A 27,300-nucleotide genomic window follows, 5' to 3' on the forward strand; every position below is an offset into this window, starting at 1 on the left:
TCTCTCATTTTAGATGGGTGGCTGTTTACAGGTTCTCTGTAAGAAGTATTTAATGAGCCTATTGTTAACAGTGATTTTCTTTCTCTAGACATTTAGACTTCTTTGAAATGCTTCGAAATGAGGATGAACTGGAATTTGCCAAAAGATTTGAACTGGTAGGTGTGAGACTAGAACTGCTGAACAGAGGTGGGAAGTTTTGTATTTTATGTTTGTTTTGGAGAGATGGAGTAGACAGGTTGGCTAGGTTTGCCATGTTTCAAGGAGGATTTATATGTGAGCGTGTAGGCCTTGGGTAATCAAAACCACCAAATCAGCATGATTAGTAAATTTACTTGATTCCTCTGCTCTTGCAGCCCATTGCAAGACCGGATTGATCACCTCATAACAAATGATTGGTCTGTATTTAGCTCAGAACGATTCCACTAGTGAAACTGAAGTGCACAACTTCAGAGCTTTTATAGTTGGCAGCATGCCATGTATGGAAGGATTTAACATAAATAGGACAATGATTGTCTTGGAATAACTTCCAAGGCATATTCTATATATAAGGTTCATGGAAGTGAATTATATTCCATTTTCAATAGTTTGTGTCTATTGACATAAACTACAGTCCGAAGCATTCACAAACAAAAGGGAAATCTGACATACCACAATATTGTATCATAGTGGATGACACAGTCCTCAAATTCAAGAAGCACACATTAATAAATCTGCACAAAGTGTGCACTTAGTAAAGCACAAAGCTGGTGGCTTAGTGCGGCTGACTAACCTTGACATTGAGTGGCATTATACACTGCAAAAGTCACAGGCGCATGAGTCTGTTTATCAATTCAATTTTGAATGATTCATTCAGAAATTCAATCCCACTGATCAAAAGTTGTTGATGTATCAACCCTGTTAGCAAGCACCTATGGGGCTTATCAGGAGAGAAAGTCATCAGTATGACTTTGTGTCTGACTGCCAATAATGCTTGGTTGAGAAGTAGTCTGTAAAGCGCACATTCTCTATTTAATACTTCAAAAGGAAGCTATTGCACTTGTTTATGTTCTCTACTCCCATCTGCATAAACTGCAGAAGCCCACCCATCACATCTAAAGAAAGGGTGCGGCAGGAACCATATTCACTATCCACTTCGCCAAAGTGAAATGGTGACTGCTACTCTATCTGTTCTGCAAAATCTGCTGTATGTGGCTTAAAGCACACTGTGTAACAATTGTTATTCCATTAAACATTTGTATTCACCTTTCCAAATAACAGTGATGCTGATTATTTACTTCATTTCTATTGTATTTTTTTAAGCGATTTCATAATTACAAGATGCTACTTGGAACTTGTGTTTGGTGCCATGATTAGAGTTGTGTTGAGGTAGTTTGTATGTTAGTGAGGCATTCCAGTGGTACTCTAAAAGGGTCCCTTTGTAGGATCCAAGATTGGGTGAAAGAATGTACAGTATTGAAAACATCAGAGATCTTCGGGTTCTTTGCCTGGTGCTATTCTTTGATTACTAAGTATTGCAGAACATTTGCCATGGCATTACTTCTAGTTTCACAGAAGGCATTACATTACCTCAGTGTCTATGGCTTCTTTTAAGGTACTTCTTGTTGCTTTAACTTTATATAGTTTTGATACCTAAGCAATTAGGTGTCTTAGTTGGTGTTATCTATGATAGACAACCTCCCCACGGTTACTTTTATCCATCTGTAGTTCTTAATACAAAGCCATCCATCATACTTCATTCCGCCAGTTTATAAAGGAGGCGCCCACAGGCACATGTTGATTCAATACATATATAGTTTACGCTCTCCATATGAAATAATCTTAAGTAGTCTAAACATTCATGTGGTATATTAGTGTCTTAGAGGAGGGCATTGTGTACCGAAATGTATCAGTACCTTTGTATACAGAAGTGTATATACAGTACCGTATACACAGAAATGTGAAAGTTCTGTGTTTTGGCTCAATTTAGAACATATTTAAAGTCTGCTTGTTTCCGGTCCAGGGAAGGCATGGCTTGGCAGTTCGGGCTGGACTGTTCCCATGAGGCACAGGGTCAGACTGATTTGCATATGGCCATGTCTGAACTGGGGTGGCAGAGTGGGCTAAAGAATGGTGATGGATCAAACCCAGATCTGTTGACTGAGTGTGAGTGTTTGATTGGTTCTGATGCTCCGTCCATCACCACCCCCTTTTGTATTTTTAAAGTCTGCGTCATATGTATATTATTTTCCACATTGAAGATGTTTTCTATTATGCAAATCTGGAGCCTTCTAACGCAGACAATTACTGGATGCAGTTCAGAATACCTGTTTAATCTGAATTATTTGTCATGTGCATATGAAGGTGTTAATGTTGTAAATTGATCCTCATATTGATGCTTTGAGCTATGCTTTATGATTAAATCGCCTAGGTTCACATTGACACAAAAAGTGCAACTCAGTTGTTTGAGCTCATCCGGAAGAGGCTGACGCACACAGAGGCATACCCGCACTTTATGTCCATACTTCATCACTGTCTTCAAATGCCTTGTGAGTATATTATGTTGTGAAGGTTGCTATTACATGTAATATGTCCCAGGATAACTTACTAGTGCATGATATTCAGTAGGCTATACATTTCAGAGCTGTAGATGAGACTATGTGGCAAAATCTACATACGGTATTTTTCCTTTCCCCACTAACATGCCTGAAGTGCAGGCGTTGTGGTGCCAGTGGAGCGATACAGAAACTAGTATTAAGACGGATCAGGCTCTGCCTGTACATGTTTTGTTTGTTTTCTGTTTCATACATCTTTGCTTAATATTTCAGTCTGATATATGTCTATTCCCTAAACGATTTGCCCCATGTACTCCTCTGGAGTGTATGGGTTTCAAATACTGTTGGACTCATACTTGATTATGCTTGAAGTAAATACATTCCTGTGGGTGGACAAGGGACAGTAACTTGCGAATCCTTTGAGTAAAATAAGAAAGTCCAACTACTATGATGTATACCCTTGCCAGAGTTTTCTTTTATCTGGTTTATTCAATGCCACTGCAAATCCCATCTGGGAACCTACAAAACATTTCTCTAGCAATCAATCTCAATTAATTGTAAAGCTGCTTTTTATTTAAACAGTTATGTTACGATCACAAATTCAATGTAAAATAACTTCATTAGTTTTCACTTTTACTTAGTAATGCATTTTGTCATGCCTAAGCCTGTTTTGTTTCTTTTTTATACTCAGTACACCCTTGCACAAAATAATATGCATGCTTGAGTATGTCAGACCCAAAGGGCAGTTCAACCAAAAACTAATTTATGCACTGAGGACTTATTTTTAGTAGGAAACCTGTGGTAGAAATAATGTCCATAAGTGATCATGGCGGTAACTTTTTTCCTTAACATTCATTTACGATTTATTATTGTTTCTAGTGACTTGGCCCATGCATGTGTGTGCGCGCCTATAAATTATGTGCCACCATGTATTATTCATGTAAGGATTGGGCGCCCCATTATTGTCGTTCTACAAAATAAGCTGCCACATGCTATTACTTTTAGAGACCGTACCCATCTGGTGCCATTATCCTAAGCCTTCTGAGTGGCTGAGCTAATATTAGCATATCCTAAAGGTTGAATAAAATGTCTATCCATGCCCTGTTTTCTATCATGCTATTCTGTAACTCTCCCTCTCTTTATAGATAAAAGGAGCGGAAACACTGTCCATTATTGGCTGCTATTAGACAGAATTGTTCAGCAGATTGTAATTCAAAATGATAAAGGGCAAGACCCCGATCTCTCACCTCTAGAAAACTTCAACGTGAAGAATGTTGTCAGAATGTAAGTGTTCTACTCAGTTTTATTATGAATAATAAGTTCATGTGATCTGTATTTGTTTTTTTTATGATAGCTTTAAAAATATTTGAAATTGATTTAAACTAAGCTTTAAAGGTAATCTTAGACACATTTCAATAATTACCAGTTGTGTTACATAGTTCCTGATCAGTAGGTACACTTAATTGATAGCGTTATGTTTACCATTGAGCTGTAATACAAATGATTTATAAAAACCATTATAAACTCAGTTATTGTTTATGAATATGAAAATAGATTTAAAAGATCCTATGAACATGCCATTGATCCTCATTCTTGACTGAGTGCAAGGAAAGGTGGTTATTCCATAGGAGTTAAATGCATTTAATTGAAAGTGGTAAAATGCAGATACAATTGGAATAATTATTACTCTTCCGTAGCTATGAAAGGTAAGGAAATATATTTTGTTGCTGTTAAATAACTTGCTAAAGTTGTAGGTTGGCACACGCTGCCTCTAATATAAGGGGTGGTTGTTATACCCATGTTTATTGTTATCACACTCTTGTTCATTCTTATAGTATGAGGGCTTTGGCTCTACCACCATGCCTTTGCCACTTTTTTGATCTTCCTTCTTATTAAACTTGATGGGGCAGAATTTTTGTTTCTCTACAAAATATTGCTTTTATTGGAGTCCTATTGATTCGGAGGGAACTGGTGGGGGGATTTCCTCTGAACTAAGATAGCCTGCAGTTAAAACATGATGCAGCAGTATGTGAATTAAATCCTCTGAAAAGCCACAATAACCTTGGGTAAAGGGAGTTTACCCTTGCTTAACCCCTTCGGTGCTCATGACGGAATGGTTCCGTCATGACCCACGGTTGAGCTGTGCTCATGACGGAACCATTCCGTCATGACCCCGCCCGCGCAAGATTCCGCCAGCACAGCGGCGGAATCTGCGCAGCATCGAAGGGGTTAAGGTGACCACAACTTTGAGGTTGACTTAATGATTAGCACGGGCACTAATATTAGATCTGTAATCCTATTGGTTTGAGAGGGGTTTCCTATCACCTACAATGGCAACCATCTTGAAACCTAATGACTCTGTAGTAAGGAAAAAGAACCCTGCAACAACAATTAGGCTGTAATCTTTGTCGCTGTTTCCTGTCAGACCTGTCACAGCTCACCTTGTCCTACCTGCTGGTGTATGAAAGGGCAGTGTTCGACTGACTGTGAGGATTCCTTGGACGTTCAGCTCACACGGCTGCCATCTCCCAGAGTGTTTCCTCCTGCCTGCTTCATATCTGTTCCCAGTCTTGCCTTCCCCATCTGATAATGGTTCCGAAAGGCTAGTGGGTGTCCCTTGGTTATTTACCCTCTTCCTAAATGGTGCTCCTATAGCTTGGCTCATTCCTGCATCCAGTCCGAGAGGTATTTGCGACAAAATGGTTGTTGCAATGTCTTTAAAAGCAAGTACTGTTATTTATGAAGTGGTTGTTGTGATCTCAATGGGGCATTGCGTTCTCTCCATGAAGCCCGCGGACTGTGCCATGCTTCAGTGTGAGAAGTAGCACGCGTCCAGAGCCTGACACCACCTGAAGTACATTTTTCCATGCGAGAACAAGGGTCATGAGTGGGTACCAGGCGGTGGTATACAGAGCTGTGACCTTAGAACTCTGATACCTATACCCATAGAAGGAGGAGCAACACCCAGTGCTGGTAAGGAGGAAGCCATCTCAGGCAACCACTGTCCCCACCCTCTTAAGAAACCATATCTAAGGGTGAAGCACTGCACATCTCTAGAAGGGAGGACCCCATACAGACTGCGTGCCCGACCCTTCACCAAGAACATCTTTGGAGCCATAAGGTTGAGACCTCAAAGCTGGTTTAGAGGTAGGGATGTCTGTGTTATTAAAGGACATTACTTTGTTTTAAAAAAATCTGACCAACGTCCATTATGATGGCCACCAAGTGTCCAGTAAAAAGCTTCACCTTATCCTGGATATGATTTCCCAGTTTGTTACTTTCCTTTAACCTAGTGCACTCTGGGCGCTGTAGTTCTTGGTAACCTCAAGATTGAATCGACATAGTAAAAGTCATGGTAACAGGGCTTCAAAAGTGATAGGTCGTAGATATTGGGTCTCTAGCAAATCACAGGTCCGTCTTATGGGTCTCTGAAAGCGTTAGTGCTGCAGAGGTCTGTTCATCCAGAATGTTGTTCCAGATCTTTGTTCTTATGTTTGTGATTCTTTTAAAAGCTGTGTTATGAAGGTTTGTTTATTAATTGATAACAATTTTGTGCAGGCTTGTGAATGAAAATGAGGTCAAACAATGGAAAGAACAGGCTGAAAAGATGAGAAAAGGTAAACCATAGATTTAATAGTGCTATTTTGGAGTTTTTCATATTTAGAGTGGTTTGTCTTTTGATGTCCATTACCAAATTCATTTAATTAGTAATGTTTCGCACATTATTGCATGAGTAGATCTCTTAGTCACTGGGTTGAAGTTAAAACCGTGCACTTGAGTAGTGTACAGGGATATGTGCTTCCATTGTTGATGCCTTGCCAAACTATTGGTCAATAAGTGTTATCCAAAAAGGAATTTTAAAAGATGAAGTCAAAACAATAAATTGTTGGGGGAGTTAAATGCAGCCCAAGAAAATTGATTATTAGTAAACTCCTATTGAACTCAAATGCGAGATTTGTTCTATGAAAAGTGCACTGAGTATTTCTTCATATCCTGACTTGTCAACAATAGGTATTCATTGTTTCTATATGCCCTTGAATAATATATGTTGACGTATGGAAATTGGGATTTTATTTTAGTTTTTTTTCTGTTGGGTGTCAACTCTTCTATAGGTGCTCAGACTATGGTCCGTTTACTAAGGTGTTGGCGAGAGTAGCCATCAGACATTTTCCTATGGCTCCAGTACAGCCCCTCCCCATCCTTTCTAGGTACACCACAGTAAAGATCTCCCAAACAATGACAGACACTTTCCTGAGGAGTGGAATAGAGGACAACCTTCCAAAAACGTTCCAGACTTTCAGTATGCCCCTCAAGGACTGCTGTCCGTCTACCTTCATATCAAGGATTGATGCTGGGTTTCACATTTCAGGTTGGGGGTTTCCTTCGGGTAGGGTGTCAGTTAATCTGTACTTCTAGTTTCTGCTCTAGTTTCATGTCAATGGAGGTTAGCCATGGGTGCTCACACTCCTTTTAAAGGTGGATTTCATCCTTCAGCTCAGTAACATGTCTGTCAAGTTCTTTTGGGCCCGGCATGTCCCAAGGGGTCTGTACCACACATTTTCTCTTTATACCAGAAACCATTATGATGGCTTTCTACTGAACTGGACCACGGCATTCATACTGGGAATATCTGATATGACTTGACATCTCAGGTTTGGTGAGTCAGGACATCTTCAACGAGTATTGTAACACCAGTTTTGGTGTATGGGGGCACCCTCACAAGGTGGAGAACCCCTGATAGAGTGAGTTGGAACACCCTAACACATGCATCCTAAAGAGTAACTAAATATTCAATAATTTGGAGATGCTTTTGTAATGTTACATTTCACTGTCGGCCTAATCCCATATTTGTGCAAACACAACTCCTCCCCACTTAGAGCACCATGAGCTGCAACAAAAGTTTGACAAGAAAGAAAGAGAATGTGATGCCAAAACCCAGGAGAAGGAGGAGATGATGCAAACCCTCAATAAAATGAAAGAGAAGCTCGAGAAGGAGTCCACGGAGCACAAGCAGGTCAAGCAGCAGGTGGTAGATCTCACTGCACAAGTGCATGAGCTCAGTCGGGTAAGTGGTTCTGTAAAGTTTGCATTGCTTGGATTCTTTGAGTATGAATCACTCTCTAACACTAATGAATTTTTGAGTTGCTTCCAGCATTTTTTGAGTTGTGACAAATGTTGATTCTACTTAGCATGTCAAAAGTGGAGTCTGTTATAACGCAGTTGTCCTGGAATCTGGATATACTTTCTCCTTTTCCTGAAATATTTTGCAAACACAAGTTAAAGGACTCCATTGAGCCTCTCTTTAACTCAGTTGTCTTTGTCAAATGCCGAGAAACCCCACTCTGTATTCCTTTAAATATGTACTATCTGCCCATCCACTGAAATATATCGGTGAGGACACCAGCACAGTATTTCAGAGAAATGCCAAACATTCTAGAAGTCTTTGTCGATGAAGTAGGCCGTAGTTGAGTTGATTTCCCTTTTCATACCAGAGCTGTACAATTGACTGTAAAAACCACTGTACTTTGATCCACTCGTGGCTTATGCAGCAGTGGAGACCAAGTACCAATTTCAAATGCAAGTCCGTAGAATCAGCCTGTTCAGTCCTCCATCTCCTTTTGGCAAATTTGATTAATCTTTCCCCCTTTTTTGTTGCTGCTCACTTTAACTTGGCCCCTTTTGCCACTGTTGTGTCCTTGTGACCCAGTTGTATCCATGCTTCGTGAATCCTTATGGTGCGATGGAAAGGTTTCTCTGCTTTAAATGAGTGCCTGTGCTCTTTTGCGGTGGTGTGTGGTGGGTATGGGTTTTCAAAATGGTTTATTCCCAATTTCTACAGTGGTGCTGGTTTTGTTATTACAAGGATGGTTCCTCTTTATAGTTTGATGCCAGCCAAACCACCCCAGCTGCCTATATTCTTAGTAGAATTCGCTTTTACATCAACTACATGCTTGCTACTGGCAACACTCTTTGCTGTTTCTTACCTCTGAACCTTTTCACTAAAAGCCAGTTCATTCCCTGTTTTGTTGCAATCAATTCCTTCACTAGCAAAGCAGCCTTTCATCTCCTAAGTTCAGGAAGGTATGGGAACAATTGATTTTTGGTGGTACCCCTGAGCTTTACTTGTATCGGTTTCCCCTACTGCTAAAAATGCCAAGGACTTTCTGATGCAACAGTCAAACCATTCTCTCCCCTTGAATCTCTTTCCACAGATTGAGTATCGAATTCAACTTCAGTAGAGACACTCACTGTTCCACGGAAGATGGCTTGCTCCCTTTTTCACCAGCTGCCAAACTCTCCCATTTCATGGGTGGCAGACTCTCCTTTTAAATTTGAAAATTAATGAAACATGAGACCTAGAAACACAGAATTTAAATTGTGTATGTGTTCATGCCATTATTGTGACAATATCAAGTGTATGTAACTTGTTTGAAAACAATGATACAAAATAAAGGTTTACTACATCATTGCAAGGAGATAGGTTGCAAACTTTGCAGAACCGGTCACAAAAAAAATACAGTAAGCTCTAAATTGCAGGATGAACTGGTTGATGTGAATGGCAGACTCTTAGAAGTGAGAATGGTAATAGATCTTGGCTAATTTGCATATTGCTGAGTCTAATCTGAGGTAGCATTGTGGACAAATTCACGATGGACTGAGTTGCGGTCTGAGTAATTACCGGTGGCTTAGATTAATTCAAGCACCCCACCCATTTCTTTTTTGTGTACTTTAATTTCGAACAAGGCACAAATTGAAAGCTGGATTAGCCAGATAACTAACTCTATGAAAGGAATCGTTCACTTGTTATGCATTGCCTCTGCTATCTAGCAGGCATTCTGCAGCACATTTCACAAAACAGACCAGCATACAGTATGCTTTGTAAGTAGCAGTTGTTTTCCTTTCCTGAGATACGTCCTTTTTAAGAAGCTTTATGTTTTTAAGCTTTAGTTATTTTAATGTTGCATGATGACAATGAACATTTGTTTGTTATTGTTTTTCAGAGAGCAATATGTGCACCAGTTCCTGGAGGGCCACCTCTACCCCCTGGTGCACCAGGGGGGCCCCTGCCATCAGGTGTTCCAGGCAGTCATCTACCTCTTGTTCCCCCACCGCCTCCACCTGGTGGGATGATTGCACCTCCACCGCCACCGCCACCTCCTCCTGGTGGTCCACCTCCTCCCCCTGGTCCACCGCCATTGGGAGGATTCACTGCACCACCAGGGGCACCACTGGGCCCAGTCCTTAAAAAGAAAAATATACCACAGCCTACGAACCCTCTGAAGTCCTTTAACTGGTCCAAGCTGCCAGAGGTAAGGTTGTCTTGCAGGTTTTACATGCAAGGGATGTGCGTTATAGATGACACTGTAATGAACACTTCTGTGTTCTAAAAATGCGATTATTTCTAAAGCTTGCTGTTACTTGCAAAAATACTTCAAAACTACCATTTACATTCTCACTCCTACAGTACTTTGTGTTCTGATATATCACTAGGGATTTCAAGAATATAAATGACATTAATGGCTGTAGAAAGAGTCATGGCTATATATCCGTATTGGTTAAAAAGAAGAAATTAATAATACCAACTTGGCATTGGTCTAGGCTTCTCCAACGAGTAGCCCTTTGAGCTACTGGTAGCTCTCTATCTACCTGTGAGGGGCTCTCTTCAGTCTTCTGTGTGTAGTTCAGCTTAATACATTTGAAGACTGTGCTTGGTTGAATTGATATATGTAAACCACAATTAAGAAGTCTGTATTTGAGATGGCAGTGTGTACATTTTTAGAACTCAAAAAATGTTTGATGAAAAGTGGTTGTATTTCCAAAATGTATTTAAAGCTGATATTTCAGCAATAAACCATTTGGCTATGAATAGACTTATTACTAATAGTATTACCTTGGTGCAGTGCTTAATTTGAGCCATTGGTTGCCGATGCGGCCCACCAGCACTTATTTCTGGGGACCGGCACCTTTTTCCAGAAAGGAGAAAAGTGAAAAACACCCACATTAGAAAGATGGACAAAGTCAAAGACGGAAAAAATGTTAGAAAGGAAAAAAGTAGGAACGTGCACGAGTGAGATAAATGCGAAGGGAGTGTCTGGCAGTGGACTGAAGAGGCGGTATGTGGTGCTAGGTGGATTCTAGTATTTGCCACGCTGATGTTTAATTGTACCGGCCGCTGACTTCTGAGCAGCAGCTTCGGGCACCGGCACGTTCTTTTACAAATTAAGCACTGCCTCGGTGCCAAGGGTACTGCAACAATGGCTAAGTATTACACTTATAAAGACTTTCCAAATGGACAGAGTTTTTTTTAATTATTATTTTTTTTAACATTACTGCTGGCAACCGTTTCTGATGCACTGAGGGGGATCACTGCTGGTAATTTTGCATATGGTGGTCACTAAGGTAATCTTGTCTGATGTGGTCATTCTTGCAACATTAATAATAGCTCATAGTGATTTACATTGAACAAAAGTAGCTCTTATTACAGAAAAGGTTGTAGACCCCTGCATTAGTCTGTATAAATTATTCAAACCCAAGATAAACAATGCATAGCAAAACCACATTTTTTACTACCTTTGGTTCACAAGTTCTCTAGACTGCTAAAACACCTTGAGAGGTATTAACTGAAGTCACCAATATAACATGTATATACGAAGAATAGTATATTTTTAAGATGAGCCTCTTGTCAGAAATTGGGTCAATAATTTGGGGGGGGAGGTGACACCTATCAACTTAATAAACACAATCTGGTTTGTCAAAACACAGTATTGAGTGAATATTTGCTCAACATGTTCAGCTAGGGTACAAACATCAGGCAGTCCGCAGAGAAGTGCATGTTAAGATCAAGCAATACTAACAATTGTAAAGTCAAGAACACAACAAATTGAAATTCCCCAACTAATTTAGAAACATAGAAAGCATTTTAATGAAGGAAAAGACATTAAGATCAAACTTGGATTAGGGAAATCTGGAGATATGAACGTTAATAGTTTTAAGTCGAACAGCATCTTTAAAATGTTAAACACCTTTGAAAAGTAACATAGTGTGGTTGACTGGGACATAGCCTCAATTTCAGGCCGACTGTTACTTAGCAAAAGTTAGTTATACCGGTCAGTTCCTCCAAGTCAATTTTTCTTGCCTTTGGACTTGGTCTCTGAAGTAGGATTGTGAGCGCCAAGGCTGTGGCTGACCAGCATCCATCGCAGTCAGGCATATCTTCAGAGAACTCCCACTGGTGGTGTTGGTTCGACCAACATCTCTGTCTGATTTTGTGGCTGTTGAGGATACTTAATTTGTTGGATAGATATGCCACCTCACCCTGCTCCAAGGTTTGACTGTTGGACTTACGTTTTTGGAATTTGAAATCCTCTCAGAGGGCAAGGCTTAGCAGCCAGACAGTGCTCCATGAGGCCAGAAACCTTAACTGCGAGGTCCAGCCCAACCTGTTTTAGTGCGACAGAAAGCGTAGTGGGACAGACCTCCTGGGTTTCTCGCCTGCCTCGGTGCAACCTTTTCGGGCAAGCATCTGCACCTGGTCATAGGTCTAAAGAGATGGAAAATGTCCTAACTTTCTCCAACTGCTGTGAACGTTCCTTCTGTCAGTTCTGCACCCTTTGGGCATCAGGACAAACTTCAAGGCACCAGGTCACTCTCCAGTCACTTCTCCGGCCAGGCCCTGTCCTTTGTTGTCAGCAGGGTCCATTTGTAGACCGTAGTTATTCTCCTTTTTGAGTCCCTTAAGCAGGCAAACAGGAGGCGTGCCATTTTACCCTTGGAGAGTAGTTCCTGTCATTGTGTTCCAGCAAAAAAAAGGAGTCCTTGAGTTAGTCATCTTCTTAGAGCAGAATGTTCTTTTTAAGATTAAGTCTTTCCAGGTCCAGGAATATTCTGTGCAGGTATTGGGTGAGCTGTTAGATGTATCCCCTGTACTAGCCAGTTATTGGAGAAATTCTGCCACCCAATTTTAACTGTTTTCTTGCAGTCCTCACTTCCTTTTGCAGCAGTTACTCTTTGCCTTGCTATTAAATTACCCAGGAGCTCCTGTTTCAGTATGGCAGAAGACTTCCGCCACCAGACTTGCCTGTCTTCAGCTCCTTAGCCATTCTCCTATTTAGATGAGCTCTCCTCCCACCTGAAGGGGTCCAAACTGGTACCCCCCCCCCCCCCCCCCCCCCCATAAGAGATAGTGCGATGGTGCCCTTTGTTCTGCTAACTGTTCCTGTCTACCCCTAGATAGATAATCGCTGCTAACTGGTCAGCAGTTAACACCCCAGTCCTTCCTGGACTCAGAAGTAACCTCTGTCTTCTGAATCACGGTCATTAACTCTTCCAGCCAATGATGTGTGTTCCAGCTCTGGACATGTGACGAGTGGCAGAATTGGATTTTAGCCATTTCTGGCTCAGGCAGTCTAAAGTATGTTTTTATACAGTAACTGTTTTATTTAAGTTATCAAAAATCTCATTGGAACATTAAATCAGATTTTGAGAAATAGGTAAAAAAAAGTTGATGGTTTTGCTAGCATTTTCCAGGTAGAAACGTGGAATTAAATAATGTAATCACATGTAGGCCTGCCCTAGCTGGATCTACAAAGTGATATAGCTTTAGGGCCTCTGATTACTATTAGGGCACACTTTTTGCATTTAGTGTACGACCTGTTTAGGTCTCGCCTATGCAGTGTGCATGCGCTGCTTAGGAGGGCCTTTAGCCGTCGTTCTTCACTTTTTTAAAGCACTGCACTCGTGCTTGTGGCGGCATCCACCTTGTGGGAGCGCGCAGCAGCGCGCCACAAGTACGAGTGCAGTGATTGAAAAAGTGAAGACTGCGCGCATGCGCACGCACCATTCCCTGGCTTGATAAGATAAGAGTTTAACGTGTTTTCTCAGGTGACTTGTAATCCTTACCCGATGTGCTGTCTCTCTATCTTAATTGAATTACTTTAAAATGAAATCGATTAATATAAATTAACAATGATGAGCACAAGCAGGAGTGCTTTAAAACAGCTGCTGCTTGTGCTCTTTTGAAAGATGGGAAATTACAGGTTTTCAGAACATGCGGATTTAAGTCTTCACTATAATTGTTTTTTATTTGTTCTGCATGTATTTAGTTACATACAATAATGTAGTATTCTCAGAGCATTAGGAATAGCCACACATCGTTACAACTCTGCAAACATGTACGGGTTTTATATTCGAAAAATTGTCACGATGAAAGATGAGCTTTAGAGTACTCACCCTAACTGCAAATGCCTTGCATTAATGGCTGACTCACTCTCACTGACACTCTCACAGACTCTCACTCTCTCACGCTTTCACTGACACTCCCACAGACTCACTGTCACAACTCTCACTCTCACTGACTCTCTCACTCACGCTGACTCACTCTCACTGACTCACTCTCACTGACACTCACTCTCTCACTGACTGACTCTCACTCTTTCACTTACTCTCTTACCGAGACTCACTGACTCTCTCATTGACACTCGCCACTGACTCTCCCCCTCTCTCACTGACAAACTCTCCCACTCTCACGTACTGACTCAATCACTCTCACTGACTGACTCTCCCACTCTCTCTCACTGACTCTCCCACTCTCTCTCACTGACTCTCCCACTCTCTCTCACTGACTCTCCCACTCTCTCACTGACTCTCCCACTCTCTCTCACTGACTTTCCCACTCTCTCTCACTGACTCTCCCACTCTCTCTCACTGACTCTCCCACTCTCTCTCACTGACTCTCCCACTCTCTCACTGACTCTCCCACTCTCTCACTGACTCTCCCACTCTCTCTCACTGACTCTCCCACTCTCTCTCACTGACTCTCCCACTCTCTCTCCCACTCTCTCTCACTGACTCTCCCACTCTCTCTCACTGACTCTCCCACTCTCTCTCACTGACTCCACTGACTCTCCCACTCTCTCTCACTGACTCCACTGACTCTCCCACTCTCTCTCACTGACTCCACTGACTCTCCCACTCTCTCCCACTCTCTCTCACTGACTCTCCCACTCTCTCTCACTGACTCTCCCACTCTCTCTCACTGACTCTCCCACTCTCTCGCACTGACTCTCCCACTCTCTCTCACTCTCCCACTCTCTCTCACTGACTCTCCCACTCTCTCTCACTGACTCTCCCACTCTCTCTCACTGACTCTCCCACTCTCTCACTGACTCTCCCACTCTCTCACTGACTCTCCCACTCTCTCTCATTGACTCCCCCACTCTCTCTCATTGACTCCCCCACTCTCTCACTGACTCTCCCACTCTCTCTCACTGACTCTCCCACTCTCTCACTGACTCTCCCACTCTCTCTCACTGATTCTCCCACTCTCCCACTGACTGATTCTCCCACTCTCTCACTACAGACACTCCCACTCTCTCACTGACTGACTCAGACTCACTCTCACTGACTGACTCACTCTCACTCACTGACTCACTCTCACTGACTGACGTACCCTCACTCTCACTAACTCTCTCACTGACTGGCTCACTCTCACTGACTCACTCTCACTGACTCTCCCACTCTCTCACTGACTCACTCTCACTGACTCACTCTCACTGACTCTCCCACTCTCTCACTGACTGACTCACTGACTGACTCACTCTTACTGACACTCACTGACTGACAGACTGTCACCGACAGACTCTCCCACTCTCTCTCACTCACTGATTTTCTCTCATTGACTGACACTCACTCTCACTGACTGACACTCACTCTCACTGACTGACACTCACTCTCACTGACTGACACTCACTCTCACTGACTGACACTCACTCTCACTGGCTGGCTGACTCACTCTCACTGGCTGGCTGACTGACTCTCACTGACTGACTCTCACTGACTGACTCACTCTCACTGACTCACTCTCACTGACTCACTCTCACTGACTGACTCTCCCACTCTCTCTCACTGACTCTCCCACTCTCTCTCACTGACTCTCCCACTCTCACTGACTGACACTCTCACTGACTGACTCAGACTCTCTCTCACTGACTGACTCAGACTCACTCTCACTGACTGACTCACTCTCACTGACTGACTCACTCTCACTGACTGACTCACTCTCACTCACTGACTCACTCTCACTCACTGACTCACTCTCACTCACTGACTCACTCTCACTCACTGACTCACTCACAGACTGATGTACCCTCACTCACTGACTCGCTCTCACTAACACTCTCACTGACTCACTCTCACTGACTCACTCTCACTGACTCACTCTCACTGACTCTCTCACTGACTCTCTCACTGACTGACTGGCTCACTCTCACTGACGCACTCTCTCACTGACGCACTCTCTCACTGACGCACTCTCTCACTGACGCACTCTCTCACTGACGCACTCTCTCACTGACGCACTCTCTCACTGACGCACTCTCTCACTGACGCACTCTCTCACTGACGCACTCTCTCACTGACGGACTCTCTCACTGACGGACTCTCTCACTGACGGACTCTCTCACTGACGGACTCTCTCACTGACGGACTCTCTCACTGACGGACTCTCTCACTGACGGACTCTCTCACTGACTCACTCTCTCACTGACTCACTCTCTCACTGACTCACTCTCTCACTGACTCACTCTCTCACTGACTCACTCTCTCACTCTCTCACTGACTCACTCTCTCACTGACTCACTCTCTCACTGACTCACTCTCTCACTGACTCACTCTCTCTCTCACTGACTCACTCTCTCACTGACAGATTCTCCCACTCTCTCACTGACTGACTCTCCCACTCTCTCTCACTGACTGACTCTCCCACTCTCTCTCACTGACTGACTCTCCCACTCTCTCTCACTGACTGACTCTCCCACTCTCTCTCACTGACTGACTCTCCCACTCTCTCTCACTGACTGGCACTCTCTCTCACTGACTGGCACTCTCTCTCTCACTCACTGACTGACATACCCTCACTCACTGACTGACATACCCTCGCTGACTGACTCACTCACTCTCACTGACTCTCTCTCACTGACTGACTCTCCCACTCTCTCACTCACTGGCTCACGAACAGACTCTCACTGACTGACTGACTCACTCTCTCTCTCTCACTGACTGACTCACTCACTCACTCTCTCTCACTGACTGACTGACTCACTCACTCTCTCTCACTGACTGACTGACTCACTCTCTCTCACTGACTGACGTACCTTCACTCTCACTGACTCACTGACTCTCTCACTGACTGACTCTCCCACTCTCTCACTGACTGACTCTCCGCCTCTCTCTCACTGACTGACTCTCCCACTCTCTCTCACTGACTGACTCTCCCACTCTCTCTCACTGACTGACTCTCCCACTCTCTCTCACTGACTCTCCCACTCTCTCACTGGCTCTCCCACTCTCTCACTGGCTCTCCCACTCTCTGACTCACTCTCTGACTCACTCTCTGACTCACTCTCTGACTCACTCTCTGACTCACTCTCTCTGACTCACTCTCTCTGACTCACTCTCTCTGACTCACTCTCTCTGACTCACTCTCTCTGACTCACTCTCACTGACTCACTCTCACTGACACTCTCTCACTGACTGACTCACTCTCAGTGACTGACTCACTCACTCTCACTGACACTCTCACTGACACTCTCTCACTCTCTCTCACTGACTGACTGACTCGCTCTCACTGACGGATTGACTCTCTCTCACTGACACACTCACTGACTGACTCTCCCACTCTCTCACGGACTGACTCTCCCACTCTCTCGCTGACTGACTCTCCCACTCTCTCGCTCACTGACTCTCCCACTCTCTCACTGACTCTCCCACTCTCTCACTGACTCTCCCACTCTCTCACTGACTCTCCCACTCTCTCACTGACTCTCCCACTCTCTCACTGACTCTCCCACTCTCTCACTGACTCTCCCACTCTCACTGACTGCCTCTCTCACTGACTGCCTCTCTCACTGACTCACTCCTACTCCCTCTCACTGACTCGCTCTCACTGACACTCACCCACTCCCTCTCTCTGACTCCCTCTCTCTGACTCCCTCTCTCTGACTCCCTCTCTCTGACTCCCTCTCTCTGACTCACTCTCGCTGACTCACTCTCCCACTCTCACTGACTGCCTCTCTCACTGACTGCCTCTCTCACTGACTGCCTCTCTCACTGACTCACTCCTACTCCCTCTCACTGACTCGCTCTCACTGACACTCACCCACTATCTCTCACTGACTGACTCTCTCTGACTCACTCTCTCTGACTCACTCTCTCTGACTCACTCTCTCTGACTCACTCTCTCTGACTCACTCTCCCACTCTCACTGACTGCCTCTCTCACTGACTGCCTCTCTCACTGACTCACTCCTACGCCCTCTCACTGACTCGCTCTCACTGACACTCACCCACTATCTCTCACTGACTGACTCTCTCTGACTCACTCTCTCTGACTCACTCTCCCACTCTCACTGACTGCCTCTCTCACTGACTGCCTCCTACTCCCTCTCACTGACACTCTCTCACTGACTGACTCTCTCTCAGTGACTGACTGACTCACTCACTGACGGATTCTCACTCTCGCTCACTGACTGACTGACTTGCTCTCACTGACGGATTGACTCTCTCACTGACTCGCTCTCACTGACTGACTCTCGCTAAAAGACTGACTGACTCTCGCTAAAAGACTGACTGACTCGCTAAAAGACTGACTGACTCGCTAAAAGACTGACTGACTCGCTAAAAGACTGACTCTCACTGACTGACTCTCACTGACTGACTCTCTCACTCTCACTGACTGACTGACTTTCACCCTCCTGTTATTTATGCCCCCCCATAACAAAACAAGCATTGGCATAGCCAATAGTTCTCACCTTTGGGACCTTATAAGTGTTTAGCCATGCAACAGTTGATGCTGTTGTACCAATGATATTGTGCTGCATAACTAAATACTTATAAGGTCCCAAAGGCGAGACCTATTGGCTATGCCAATGCTTGTTATACATTGGGAACCCTGCCTGGTGGTTTTCAAGGTACTTTTTGCGGGTAACATTAATCTATAAAATAGGTTTTCTTACATGGAGAAGGCACTTTTTCTTGCCTGGTGCTAGTCAGTGCTTTAAGTGGGAAAAAAAACTGGGGGTGCTCTAAAAGGGGCGTGGTTAATGTCTTGAAGGGGCGTGGCCTATCCGAGTAGGGGCGTGGTCTAAATCAAAATAACTAGCACTGTGTGCTTAAGAAAATCATGAAGTCGCATCCAGCAAAGGATAATAAATTAGGCAAAAAGGTATATTTATTAAGTATCACCCATAAAAATACCAAACACTTTAAAAAACATGTAAAGAATATTTATATTACTTAGAAATCTATTGCAGGATTCCCCAAAACCCTCGAAGATATTCAGTGTGTTTGTTTTGCTGGGGTTTCTCACAACAATTTTCTTCAGCAGACCTTCTACCTTTTGCAAGCCAACTCTTTACATACAGCTTTGGGTCAAATGTTTCAAATGGAGGACCATTGAGTTTTATCCATAGGCATGAAGAAATGGTCTCTACAAGAAGAGAGGCCCTTGTTGGATAAGCAATTAAGTTCATTGCGCTGAAACCTCTCGCGCAATCCGCATTACTTGCTGGCAGGGTTTCCATGCAAACTACTAACTTTTTTAATGCTTCAGGGGTTTTCTTTCCACCAAAATCTTTGAAAAGTCTAAAAGCTTGTATAGTATCTCTTGCTGGCAGCTGAAATTCTGAACACAGTTTCTGGATATCTGTTTCCCCAGTACCTTTTGACTGTAAACACTGGTTAAAAAAATATCCATGTTAACCTTTGTTCCCTAATAGTATATAAAGGCTGTATTATTTTGTTTTTGTTTTTATTAGAGTTTTATATAGCGCGAACTTGAACCGAATAGGTTATCAGAGCGCTTTACATAGCACCAGTTACGTTACATAAGGACACACATTCATTTTTGTTAGGCACGGGGAGATTAAGTGATTTGCCCAGAATCACAGGATGTTTTAGCGACATTACCGAAACTCAAACCCAGTTCCCCAGGTCCGAGGTAGAGCGTCCTAGCCGTTAGGCCAACACCTCTCCCCTTAAATCCTCCATCTGCATATCTCACATCATCCAACTATTCCCATAGGCATATATGAGACTGTCACTCCGTGTGGCCTACAAAGAGGCCACGGATTGGATGTGCATGCAGTCTGCACGCCTCTATGACCTACTGACACACTGAGAATCTCACACTGCATTCTGCCTCTGCTTCAACCATCTCAACCTTGCCACATCATAAACACAGATCCCTAATTTAAACTCCGACGTCCACAGATCACTCAGTTCAAAGTATGCAGTACACAAAAATTGTGTGTTGCACGACGACGACAATTCCTCTTAGGGAATGCAAGATGAAGTAACACGTGACTGCATGCATAAAGCACACTCAACGGATACCATCTCTGGGTGATGAAGAGGGCTTGGAGTCAACAAATACTTGGACAGACTGTCAGAGGGCTATAATTAGCATTTATATAGTGCACAACCTGCCATAAACTGCACTTACCGAGAAAGGATGGGGCTCCACAGGTGAAAATGCTGAAGGTCGGGTTTTCGTGCTGGAGCAGGCTGCCTGGGGTCCTCTGCCTCTTCAGTTTTTCAGCATCCCACGCTGGCACCACCTCGACGTTGCTCCTGGATTTGTCCCACGCTGCCACCACCTCGACGTTGCTCCTGGATTTGTCCCGCGCTGGCACCACCACGACGTTGCTCCTGGTCCTGGATTTGTCCCGCGCTGGCACCACCACGACGTTGCTCTCCCGCCGGAAAAAGAGAAGAGAAGGGAAATCCCGAGAGAAAATGGCTCTCTTAAAGGATTTCCCTTCCTCCAACAAAGCTCACCTGGCATGACATCATGCCGTCGTGCTGTGGACGTCAGGCCGTGACCACTGAGCTGATAGGTTCCCAACAAGTTCAGCAAAGTGGAGGATGGCGAAGGGAGACGGGGTCAGGTTACCTAACAGTGCAGCAACAGTGGGCAGAGTCTGAGCACTAGCAGTTTTTTTTTGGGCCTTCAAAACGGGTCCGAAAAAATAAAAAATAAAGAACGGACTACCTTTAGTAGCCACGAAAATAGAGCCCGATAGAGACCCGTTTCGAGGGCCCCAAAAAAAAACTGCCGGTGCTCAGACCCAGACAGACCCGGCCCACTTAAAGCCCTGGTGCTAGTGCTGTGCATTTAAACTGCAGATCACAGTGGTAGTCTTTGGAACCATATATTTATGTCATGTATAGTTTGTGTAAGTACAATTTGCAGGCCATATATGACATTTAACTCTGATGCCATTATTTGATTTTTTGCACCATTTATTATGGCTTTATGGGAAAGTTAAATACACCAACTGGATGAAACCAGTTTTACCAGTACCATTTAAGGGCCAGAACAAATGCACTTAGCACTGAATGGCAGTGTCTCAGTACAGAGCCCTGATAACAGAGAAACTAGGGTCAAGAAAAAGGGGAAAGGTTTGGGGTGACCTCGCAGAAAATGTGAGTTTGCTACTCTTTAGTAGTTAGGTCTGAGAACTCTTAAATTACCAATTGTTCCATATTTGAGTTCATATAATTAAACACTTTGCTTATTATCAACTGAAACAGCATATATTGTGTACCACACTGGGAATTATTGAGTTTCTGGTCAAGCACCTGCCTTTTCTATGGATGCAAAAGACACACAATTGATGGACGGAATGCAGAACAAATCAAAAAATTCACCCCATTCAAGATTTAGGCCCAGATCTCTGTACTGGGGTGAATGTATGACATTGTTCTGTAGTAGGGGATCTCTGTGTATAGTCATAATCTAGTGAATAGTCCCGCCCATGTGCGTGGACCCCGGAGCAATAAAAAATAATCTCTAAAGGTGACAAATCATGCAGACCTGCATACACCTTTAAGAGAGAGAATTTAATTTAAAGACAGATAATGCAGCCTATACCCACAGGCTACACTGTCCAGTACTTCAACTAGAATTCCACCAACATCCACAAACAGCACTGCCTGTCCAGCTTTTCTCCACATAGGAAAAAACCCTGCCTCTACCAGCAAAAGCCTCTGGAATGATAGAGAGGAAGGAGTGGACAGACAAGCCCCATAGGCTGCCTTTATGTGGCTTAAAACAGGATACTGTGCCTTTAAGAAATCTTTCCAGGTTTCCAGAACTTTCCCCAGTATCCCAGAATGCCCAGCAGGTCCCATTTACTTTCAGTTCTTTTTCCGGCTCCTGCTAGCTGGACCCTGGAGCATTGAGCTCTCCCCTTTTCAAGGGTTTATTGTCAATTTTTGTCACTTTTTCAAGTGCTTAGTGGCTGGTACTGTCAACATGCCTGGCTTGTTCGACAAGTGCCCGGAATGTGGTAGAAAGAAGGCTAAAACTGATCCACACGAGGTGTGTATAGGTTGCCTTCCCCAGTCCCACGTGCCTGAAGGCTGTGATATCTGCCACTCGTTCTCTGCCAGGACCCTGAGGGACAGGATGAAAATCAGGCTTCAAATCCTGGAGGAGAGAAGGCTGAAGGCACCAGGTGGGTCTGGAGGGGCTGATTTGGCCCATACTGAGGCCTCTGGGGGGCTCCCCAGGGGCAGGAAGACCAGTAAGCGTTCCCACTCCCCGTCGACGTCGAGGGCGTCGACGGCGGCGTCGAGGAGGATGACCTCCATCTGTTAGCCGTCTCCCCAGGGCTCTGGGGAGAAGCGGCGTCGGCGGTCGACGTCGAGGGACCTGAATAGGCCGCCGTCGACTACATCGGCGTCTTCGGCGACGACGCCGTCTACGGCGCCTTCCAGCAGTCGGCGTCGAGATCGGACCCGGCGTCGGCGCTCGCCGTCGGGGGGAGATTGCCGTTCGCCGTCGGTGAAGAGGAGACGGTCGCCGTCGCCGTCGAAGAGAAGATCGACGTCGAGACGCTCGAGGTCAAGAGGATCGCCGTCGAGGCGCAGATCGCCGTCGAGGCGCAGATCGCCGTCGAGGCGCAGGTCGCTGTCGAGGCGGAGGTCGCCGTCGAGGCGGAGGTCGCCGTCGAGGCGAAGGTCGCCGTCGAGGAAGAGAGAGTCATCGGAATCGGTGTACTCTGTGGTGTATACGCCTCCTCGGATGCCTACGCCACCTCCGCCTCCACCACCGCCGCCACCACCACCGCCACCACCACCACCACCACCTCCACCATCACCGCCGCCTCCACCACCGCCTCCACATCCGCGGCCACTGCCTCCGCCGCCCCCACCTCGGTCGTTGCCACGCACTCCGTTGGGACTGCCGGCGGTGCCCCCGCCGTCGGTTTCCCTTCCGAGGTACCCAACTCCGCCGCAGGGGACTCCGAAGCCACGACGCCCGCGGTCGCCGGGATCGGCTAGACCGGCGGGCAGACCGAAGCCGAAGAGGTCACGCTCCCGCTCTCTCAGGAGGAGAAGATCACGGAGCCATGGACGGTCATCGTCGGACTCGGGACGACGCCGTAGGAGGCATAGGTCCAGGTTGCACACGCGATCCTCGACCAGAGATTTTTCCCCGACGCTGTCGGACTCGCCGGGGACTAGGGTGTCACCGGTGGACGATTTGGTCTCTTTCCAAGAGGTGCTGCTGAGAGGGGCAGCGAAGTTGTGTATCAACTGGTGGAACCCACGTTGGAGCTGTTCCTCACTCCCGCGGTGACGAAGGCCGCCCCCTCCAGGCTCATGAAAAAGTATAGGGCCCCGGAGTCGGACCCTACCTTTTTGAGGGTGGACCCGAAGCCGGATTCGGTCATCGTGACGGCGGCGAGGAAACAACATGCGACCGCCCCTTCATCGACGGTTCCGCCTGACAAAGAGAGCCGCTGGCTGGATTCTGCGGGCAGGAAGGTGTGTGGGACCGCCGCCACCACCATGAAGGCGGCGAGTGCAGGGGTGTTGTTGGGCCGTTACGACCGGGCCCTGTGGGAGTCCCTGCAGCAGTATGCGGACCTGCTGCCCCGGGACAGGAATGAGGACTTCTTGGAAACAGTGCGTGAAGGCATGCTGGTTTCTAATCGGGTGAATGGCGCGGCGGCGGATGTCTCCTTGTTGGCCGCCCACGCCTTCTGCCATGGCGTCCACCAGAGGCGGCATTCGTGGCTGCGCCTGACGTCCCTCAAACCAGAGGCGCAGCACAGAGTGGCCAACCTGCCCTTCTCGGGGGAAACCCTGTTCGGAAAACATGCGGATGATGAGATGGCCCGCATGAAGGCGGAGGCGGAAACCCTGACGGCCGTCGGGTTGGAGAAGGCCGAGAAGAAGAAACGCCCGTTCCAGAGGCGGTTCGGGTCTTCGGGCAGAGGGCGTGGGCAGAGTTCGGGACAGCAGCAGCACCAACAGCAGCAGTTCCGGAAGCCCTTCGAGAAACGGCAGAGGGGTAGAGGAGGCTAGCAGGCGACTACCACTACCAAGGGCCCGGCCGGGTCTCGGCCCTGAGCGGCTACTTCCCCCTCAACCGTTACCCACTCCAGTGGGGGGAAGCATTCAACTTTTTCCGGCAGAGTGGAGAAAAATTACTCAGGACAAGTGGGTGCTGAATATTGTTTGCAATGGATACAGTCTTCGGTTTATCAGCCCGCCTCCAGCGATTCCGCCGGTCAGCTCTCGGTTCCAGCTGAGAGAGCTCCAGGCGGAGGCAGACATCTTGTTGAGAAAGAAGGCGGTAGAAGAGGTACCTCTGTCTCAAAGGGGAAGAGGTCTGTACTCTCGGTTCTTCCTCGTTCGCAAGAAGGACAAGAACGAGTTCCGGCCCATTCTGGATTTGCGACAGGCAAACAAATGGATTCGCAGAGAAAAGTTTTGCATGCTATCGTTGCACCAGTTACCCTCAGCTGCAACGGGGAGACTGGCTCTGTGCCATAGATCTACAGGATGCGTACTTCCATGTGCCCATAGCACGGAAGCACAGGAAGTTCCTGCGATTCCAAGTCGGCGCCAATCACTATCAATACACAGTACTACCATTCGGGCTAAAGTCTGCGCCCAGGACCTTTTCGAAGTGCATGGCGGTGGTGGCGGCACATCTGCGAAGGAACAAGATGTTTGTCTACCCGTATCTGGACGATTGGCTGATCAAGGCTTCATCCTTCTCGGAAGCGCAAGATCACTTCCGATGGACGTGCGCAATCTTGCACAAGCTGGGGTTACATGTCAACATGTCCAAATCGGTCCCGACCCCGGTCCAGTGCATACAGTACCTGGGAGCCTCCATCGATACGCGGTCAGCAAGCGTGTCTCCTTCGGAGGAGAGACGGTTATCACTCCTTCGGAAGGCTCAGGACCTCAGGACTGCTCCATCGACGACAGTGAGGAAGGTGTCTTCTCTACTGGGTTCGATGGCCTCCTGTATCTTCCTCACGCCTCACGCTCGGCTACACATGAGACCACTGCAGGAGTGCTTGGAGGATCAGTGGGATCAGAGGACAGGCTCTTGGGACGACAAGATACGACTGTCGCTGCATGCTCTTCAGTCTCTGAAGTGGTGGTGTTCGGCGGAAAACCTCTTCAAGGGGGTTCCCTTCCACAAGGACATTCCCACGACGAGTGTTGTGACGGATGCGTCTCTCCAGGGCTGGGGAGCGCATTCCGGGGACTTGCAGATTCAAGGGAAGTGGTCTGCTTTGGAATCGACGTACCACATCAATTTCCTGGAACTCAGATCTGTCTTCCTGGCACTGAAGGCCTTCCTTCCGTCCTTCCAGACCAACTCGCTGCTGATACAGACGGACAATACAACCACGATGTATTACCTCAACAAGCAGGGGGGGTCGAGATCGCGCACCCTGTCGCAGGAGGCGCTGGCTGCTGGCCCGAGGACTGACTATTACGGCCACGCATCTGCCAGGGGTGCAGAATGCTCAGGCGGACGCCTTGAGCAGGCTGATCCAGGAAAACCACGAATGGGTCATAAACGCTGAAGTACTATGAGAAGTCTTCGCAAGGTGGGGGGCTCCAGACGTAGATCTGTTCGCCACCGCCGAAAACAGCAAATGCCGAGACTTCGCATCCAGGTACTACCAGCGGGGGACGCTGGGGAATGCGCTATGGATCGATTGGTCGAACAGCTTTCTGTACGCTTTTCCACCCATTCCCCTGATCAAGCTGTCCCAGTCCAGGGCGCGGATGATCCTGATCGCCCCGGAGTGGCCCAGGCAGTGGTGGTTCACGGACCTACTTCACCGGTCTCTCCTTCCTCACATGCGGTTGCCGTGCAGGCCGGACCTTCTCACGAAGTTCGGGGGGCGGATGGTGCACCCCAACCTCTCGTCTTTGAGTTTGGCGGCATGGCTCCTGAGATAGTGCAATATGGCCATCTGAATCTACCAGACGATTGTATGGACATACTGAAGGAGTCTAAACGACCTTCCACTAGGACATCCTATGCGTACAAGTGGAAGAGGTTCTGTATCTGGTGTAAGTCCAAGAACTTTGATCCAACGACATGTAAGGAAGATGTCATCCTTCCGTATCTTTTACATCTGGCGCAGTCTGGCCTTAATTTCCATTCCATTAAGGTTCATCTGGCTGCTTTGACTGCTTACAGGAAATGCTCTTCACAGACTTCCTTCTTTCAGATCCCTGTGGTCAAGGATTTTTTGTAAGGCTTGAAGAAAGTGTTTCCTCCCGTCAGACTTCCCTCGCCTTCCTGGGACTTCAATGTGGTGCTGTCCAGACTGATGAAGGAGCCTTTTGAACCTATTCACAGGGCTTCATTGCAGCACCTATCCTGGAAGGCGGCGTTCCTAGTGGCCATTACATCGGCCCGCAGGGTGAGTGAACTTCAGGCATTATGTTGTCAAGAACCTTATACTGTATTTCATGCTGCTAAGGTTGTGATGCGTACTCACCCTAAATTTCTTCCTAAGGTTATCTCTGACTTTCATGTCAACCAGACTATAACTTTACCTACGTTCTTTCAGAATCCCTCTTCGCCAGCGGAAAGGTCTCTCCATTCCCTGGATGTTCGGAGGGTGTTGAAATTTTATCTGGATAAGACCAAGGAGATTCGTAGGTCTGACCAATTGTTTGTTAATTATGGCTCAGTCAGGACTGGTCTTGCGACCTCTAAGCAGTCCATTTCTCGGTGGATTGTGTCCTGCATACAATTGTGTTATCAAAAGGCTAATAAGACCTTAGGGGGTAAACCTAAGGCTCATTCCACCAGGGGCAAATCTGCCACGACGGCTTTGCTGCGTAATGTTCCGATTGCGGAAATCTGCAAGGCGGCCACTTGGAAGTCGGTCCATACCTTTGCTGCGCAATACTATCTGGACACGGATGCCAGGGCAGATGCTCAGGTTGGGCAGGCTTCGCTGCGAAATTTGTTCGCACAGTAGTGTTAGTGTCTTGTGTGTTCTCCACCGCTTTTGTTGTGTGGGGATGGGCTTGCCATTCTATTCACTAGATTATGACTATACACAGAGATCCCCTACTACAGAAGGAGTAGTTTCTTTTCTGTAACTCCAGTTCTGTAGTAGGGGTATCTCTGTTATAGTCATAAGCGCCTGCCCTCCTCCCCGGTGGAGAGATACTTATTCATATGTAGAATGCTACAGGTCTGGTGTGCTACGCCTTCAAAAAGAACTGAAAGTAAATGGGACCTGCTGGGCATTCTGGGATACTGGGGAAAGTTCGGGAAACCTGGAACGTTTTCTTAAAGGCACAGTATCCTGTTTTAAGCCACATAATGGCAGCCTATGGGGCTTGTCTGTCCACTCCTTCCTCTCTATCATTCCAGAGGTTTTTGCTGGTAGAGGCAGGGTTTTTTCCTATGTGGAGAAAAGCTGGAC

General features: G+C 46.3%; 1 protein-coding gene across 8 annotated transcripts in view; it reads left to right on the forward strand.

Moving 5' to 3' along the window:
• Positions 1-27,300, forward strand: part of DAAM1 (dishevelled associated activator of morphogenesis 1) — a 579,575-nt gene that overhangs the window by 389,169 nt on the left and 163,106 nt on the right. For all 8 annotated transcript variants that reach the window (XM_085626090.1, XM_085626094.1, XM_085626087.1 and 5 more), the window contains 6 exons: positions 89-155; positions 2,408-2,525; positions 3,677-3,815; positions 6,090-6,148; positions 7,409-7,596; positions 9,533-9,841. In XM_085626090.1, coding sequence (XP_085482216.1) covers positions 89-155; positions 2,408-2,525; positions 3,677-3,815; positions 6,090-6,148; positions 7,409-7,596; positions 9,533-9,841 — 880 coding nt within the window. The remainder of the gene's footprint in view (positions 1-88; positions 156-2,407; positions 2,526-3,676; positions 3,816-6,089; positions 6,149-7,408; positions 7,597-9,532; positions 9,842-27,300) is intronic.

This window comes from Triturus cristatus, chromosome 9, assembly GCF_964204655.1.
Source record: "Triturus cristatus chromosome 9, aTriCri1.1, whole genome shotgun sequence".
NCBI lineage: Eukaryota > Metazoa > Chordata > Amphibia > Caudata > Salamandridae > Triturus > Triturus cristatus.